The sequence below is a fragment of the Solanum stenotomum genome, chromosome 9 (genome assembly GCF_019186545.1).
Source record: "Solanum stenotomum isolate F172 chromosome 9, ASM1918654v1, whole genome shotgun sequence".
Taxonomy (NCBI): Eukaryota; Viridiplantae; Streptophyta; class Magnoliopsida; order Solanales; family Solanaceae; genus Solanum; species Solanum stenotomum.
Genome location: NC_064290.1, coordinates 28,895,786 through 28,901,130, shown reverse-complemented (window position 1 = coordinate 28,901,130; position 5,345 = coordinate 28,895,786). Strand labels below are relative to the sequence as shown.

General features: G+C 35.0%; 1 protein-coding gene across 1 annotated transcript in view; it reads right to left on the bottom strand.

The window, feature by feature from the left end:
- The window catches only part of LOC125877432 (DNA-directed RNA polymerase subunit beta''-like), a 5,505-nt gene extending 1,329 nt beyond the window's left edge, over window positions 1-4,176 (bottom strand). Inside the window, 2 exon segments of the mRNA XM_049558726.1 lie at window positions 1-2,906; window positions 4,111-4,176. The exon segment at window positions 1-2,906 is cut by the window's left edge and continues 1,050 nt beyond it. Coding sequence (XP_049414683.1) covers window positions 1-2,906; window positions 4,111-4,176 — 2,972 coding nt within the window.
- Window positions 4,177-5,345: the final 1,169 nt, after the last annotated feature.

Genomic DNA, 5,345 nt, shown 5'->3' with positions numbered 1-5,345 from the left:
TCTTTTTTAATTGATTCTTTTATCACACTGTGATATTTTACATCTTTGAATGGCTCCATTCGAGAACAATTGGCTGTTGACAAAATTATCAACGACTGACATTCCTTATTTCTATTCAACAACGTATGAATAGTTCCTTGAGGTTGGTTAAGAGATTGTTGAATTTTTGCCTTGGAATAGGAATAAATGGCAGAAAAGGGGTTGATATTGGTACAATCTGATCCATTATCATAGAGCAATCCTGACCCCGATGGATCATTCTTTTTTCTGATATATGAAATAGGGGATTTCACTAAGTTGATTCTTAGGAAATGTCGAATCAAACCATTTGTCCTTATTTCAACAAAAGAAGCATGGGCTTCTTCGCAAGAAGAACTTTTTTTGTCTTGGTTCCAATTCAATACTAAACAAGTCCGAACTAATTGAATACTTGTGTCAGAAATTCCCCGAATCGGTTTGCCATTTCCATAAAGGATATAATTGACAATTCGAAGTTGCACATTATCCCTTTCCTGCAATGGATCCGGTGGAAAAAGGGTTCCTAAATTTATACCGTCCGTTATTTCATATGTGACGACAGGTCGAACTAAAACAAAAAACCTTTTCTTACTAGGTGTAATTCGTTGGACATAGATCCAATTTTTAACTTTTTTGTATTCCTTGGAATTTCTTTTTCCTGTTCCTGGTGGTATCAAAACGCCGGTATGTCTGGATATCTTATCCGTCTCTCCAGGAAAATGGATATCTCCAGAAAAGATTTTCAGTTCAATTCGGTTTTTTTTTCTCTCCACCCGGACCAACCCACTGAATCGGCTTCTTAGATTTAAGGTGATTTGTGTATCGACCCCAACGATACTATTGTTCCGTACCATTATGGAAGAAGATCCGGGCAAGATATGCACCTCTTCAGGAATGAAAAAAAATCGATCTACTTTCATTTGGTATTTTGGCCTAAATTCCTTGACTCCTCGATACTCAATCAAATCCTCTTTTTTGATGACTGAATGCATTTCTATAGTCCCATATTTAATAATGCCCGAACTCTTTCTTCTGTATCGAGGATCATCAAAATAAGCAAGAATACTATTTCGACGGAAAATACCATTTACGGGGATTTCAATCGAGATACCTGAATAGGGCATTAGTTCATTCTCGAGTTCTTGAATCGAGTGTAGTGGAATGATGAATTTATTTCTTCGCCTTTTTGACAATAAATCAGAATTCCCGTGAAGAATAGGCGAATATACGAGATTATACTGACCAGTACATATGATTCGATTAAGGTCTGAATAATCAGGAATCCTATCTTCTTTTTGACCATAAAAATCCGAACTAAACAATTTCTGCCTCGCCTGATCATTGGTTACTGAGAGGTTAGAAGTATATCTTCGCTTGCCAGAAAGAGAATGCGCATTCATTTGATCCTGATCCTTGTGGATCGAAAGGTAGACTAGACTGGACCTGCACGGCCCTCCTAATAATATCCATAAATGACTTGTTTTTGGTAATAGATGAACATTACCATATGTAAATTCGGGTGCATGATAGACATCGGTACTCCAGTGCATTTCTCCGTCTGAATCAGAATAAATATGTTTTCGAACCTTCTCTTTAAAATTCAAAGTGGATATTCCTGCGCGAATCTCAGCAATTACTTGTTCTGATTCTACATATTGATCGTTTTGAACTAAAAGCAAACTTTTGGGTGGAATATTCACATTATGTAGAATATCTTCACTCTCAATAGTTACATACAAGTCTATAGAACATAGAAAGGCGGGATGCCCATGACGTGTACGTGTCGGATGAACCAAGTCCTCATTGAATTTTATTTTTCCATTAGATGGGGCTCGCACATGTTCTGCAGTACCCCCCGTGAATACTCCTCCGGTATGAAAAGTTCGTAATGTTAATTGAGTACCCGGTTCTCCAATGGATTGACCTGCAATAATACCTACAGCTTCCCCCAATTCAACCAGGTCGCCATGAGTAGGACTACGGCCATAACATAATCGACAAATCCAAGATGTACTCCTACAAGTAAAGGGAGTTCGAATAGAGATTGGTTGTGCCCGAAAGGTTATGAATCGATTTACAAGTCCAATGCCAATGGCTTGGTTTCTAGTGGCAATACATCGTGAACCCATGTATATATCATCTGCTAATACACGGCCAATTAATGTTTGACTAAAAATCCTTTCCGGCATTATCCCATTCCGAGGACTCACAGAAATACCCCGGGCGGTGCCACAATCCGTTCGACGTACAACAATGTGTTGAACTACTTCAACAAGTCTGCGAGTGAGATATCCAGCGTCTGATGTTCGTACAGCAGTATCCACAACTCCTTTACGGGCTCCGTAGCAAGAAATGATGTATTCTGTTAAAGAGAGTCCTTCGCGTAAATTGCTTTGAATAGGTAAATCAATCATTTGTCCTTGAGGATCCGACATTAATCCTCTCATACCTACTAATTGATGTACCTGAGACGCATTTCCTCGAGCTCCCGAGAAAGACATTATATGAACTGGATTAAAAGGGTCAGTCATCCTAAAATTCGGATTCATTTCTTGGCGCAAATATTCACTTGTAGCATACCATATTTCAATGGATTGACGTAATTTTTCTACCGCGTGTACATTCCCATAATGATGGTGTTTTTCCAAAATCAAACTTTGTTGTTCAGCATCTTGAACTAGCCATCCCTTAGAAGGTATTGTTAACAGATCATCAATTCCTAATGAAATGGATGTAGCAGTAGCTTGTTGGAACCCCAGAGTTTTTACTTGATCCAGGATATGTGATGTATATGCCATTCCGAAGTGCTCTATTAATCTACTAATAAGTCGTGAAGCTTTCTTAGAGCATCTCCTCCCATTAACATCACCTTGGAAAACACATAAAATCTGTCCAAAATTACCTTGGTAGAATTGTTAAATTCTTTGCAGGCACAAAACAAAGGAGACTTATGAGGCAAGATGACATGGTTGAAGGCGCATTAGTAGGCAGCCACAAAAACTCAAAGCAAGGGTATATTTTTGAAAAATTACCCACCTTGTTAGCACTATGTTAAAAATGGACATCCTCCATATAGATGTTGGAAAAGACCAGACGGACAATGCAAGATCTACAAACAACTTGGTCATGTAGTTGTGATTTGCAAAAGTAAATTTCAAAAAGATGAAATAGTTGCCCAAGTCACTTTTGAAGAAGATGAAGACCACTTATTTTTGGCAACTTCTTTTTCAACCAAAAATTCTGATTTTTGGATGATTGATAGTGGTTGTACAAACCACATGACATATGAAAGGAATCTTTTTTAAAGAGTTCATTCGTATGAAAAATAAGAAAGTCAGAATTGGGAATGATGATTGTATTTCGGCAAAAGGAAAAAGGTCTATTGCAATTAAAACAAATTGAGGTACAAAAATAATTTCATATGTTCTTTATGTGTCTGATATTGATAAAGTTTGTTTAGTGTTGGTCAGTTAATAGAAAAATGCCTTAAATTATTATTTGAAAACAAATATTATCGAATTTTTTATTCTACTAAACAAGAAATTTTACAAGTTGAAATGAGAGGTAAGAGCTTCTTATTTAATCCAACAGTAGATGCATACAAGCCTTACAAGGCAAAAGATGAATTTCAGATTTCTCCACACGGTCATTTTCAGATGAGACTACAATCTACAATTTCTGATCCAAGAAGGAGTGTTGAGAATTTGTCTCAGGATATTGCATAAATTAAATAGTTAGCTATTTGTATGGTTTTGAAATCATGTTATTAGAGTCCTATGTCACTTGAATTTAGGAGTTAGTTCTTTTTATTTGTTATTTGAATTTTACTGATAAGTTAGTAACATATTTTTCTATTTTTAGTTAGGAATTAAATCTATAAATGTAAGTCTCTGTATTATTAATAAAATAATTTCCTTTGACAATAATGTAATACTTTTTTTTTATCTCAAAGTATTTCTCTGTTACTTTTTCTTAATTTCTTTATTGAAAAACCAACATAAGTTACCAACTTCCAGATCAAATAATTTAATCCTTTTTGTGTCTCTTCATAACCAAGTAATACAATTTTCCAAACTCTAGAGTAAAATTTACCTCCTCTAGATAGCATACTAGCAAAACAAAGACAACCAAACACTCTGAGGTGATCAAAGATAACATGTTTACCATGCAAAACTTCAAAGGGAGACTTCCCTTGAAATACACTAGTAGGTAATTTGTTAATATTACAAATATTTTCACGCAATCACCCCAAAGCTATGTGGGACACCACTTTGAAATTTCAAGGCTCTTGCAACCTCCAAAATATGTCTGTGTTTTCTTTTTAGAAGACCATTATGTTGTGGAGTATAGGGACAACTACTTTGGTGAATAATACGAAGATAGGAAAATAATTCATAGCAATTGAAATTAAAGAACAACTTTCCATTGTCACACCTCAGAACTTTAACTTTGACATCAAATAGAGTTTTTACTTTAAACAAAAAATCTTTTAGTATAACAATGACCTCACATTTAGACTGAATCAACCAACTCCAAGTGTATTTGCTGGAATCATTTACAATTGTTACAAAGTATGACTTCCTATCATAGGTAGAAACCTTGAATTGTTCCAAAACATCACATGTATCAAATGAAAACAACTAGTAGTTGAAGATGTACTGAGTGGAAACTTCAGTCTGCTTTGTTTTGCCATAGGACACACCATGCAAAGTTGTTATGCTATCTAATACATATTAGTCTTCAAATCAAGAATATTATTGAGTACTTCCATAGAAGGGTGACCAAGCATGTTACGCCATAGTACTAAGTCTGGTTGATCCTTTATTACTGCTCCTGACTTTATATTTTCATCTTCCTGTAGACAATATAGTCCATCATGCTCTACAAATCCCCATCACCTTGCCATTGCAAAGTCCCTGAAATATGAAAAATTATGGATAGAAATTTACTGAACAAAAAAGTTCTTTGGTTATCTTTGTTACCGACAACAAACTGAACTTGAAATCAGGCACATACATGAAATTTTTAAATGTATGATTCTGTTGAAAGTGGTGCCTCAAAAGATGGAGATTAGTTTAACTTTCTGTTGTATCCATACACAGTTAAAAAGTAGGATTAAGTTAAAAAAAAATAAAGATGCAGTGTTGGGAAGAATTTGATTAGTCAGTTGCTATATTCTACGCTTTAGTTATTGGAGTTAATGTTAGATTATTTTACTCCTTTTCTTTACCTTTTTAAGCTATGAATTCATGTATTTATATTGCAATCATTATTTCAACAACGGAATGCAATTTAATCTTTTTCTTATCTTTCTTCATTAATATTTG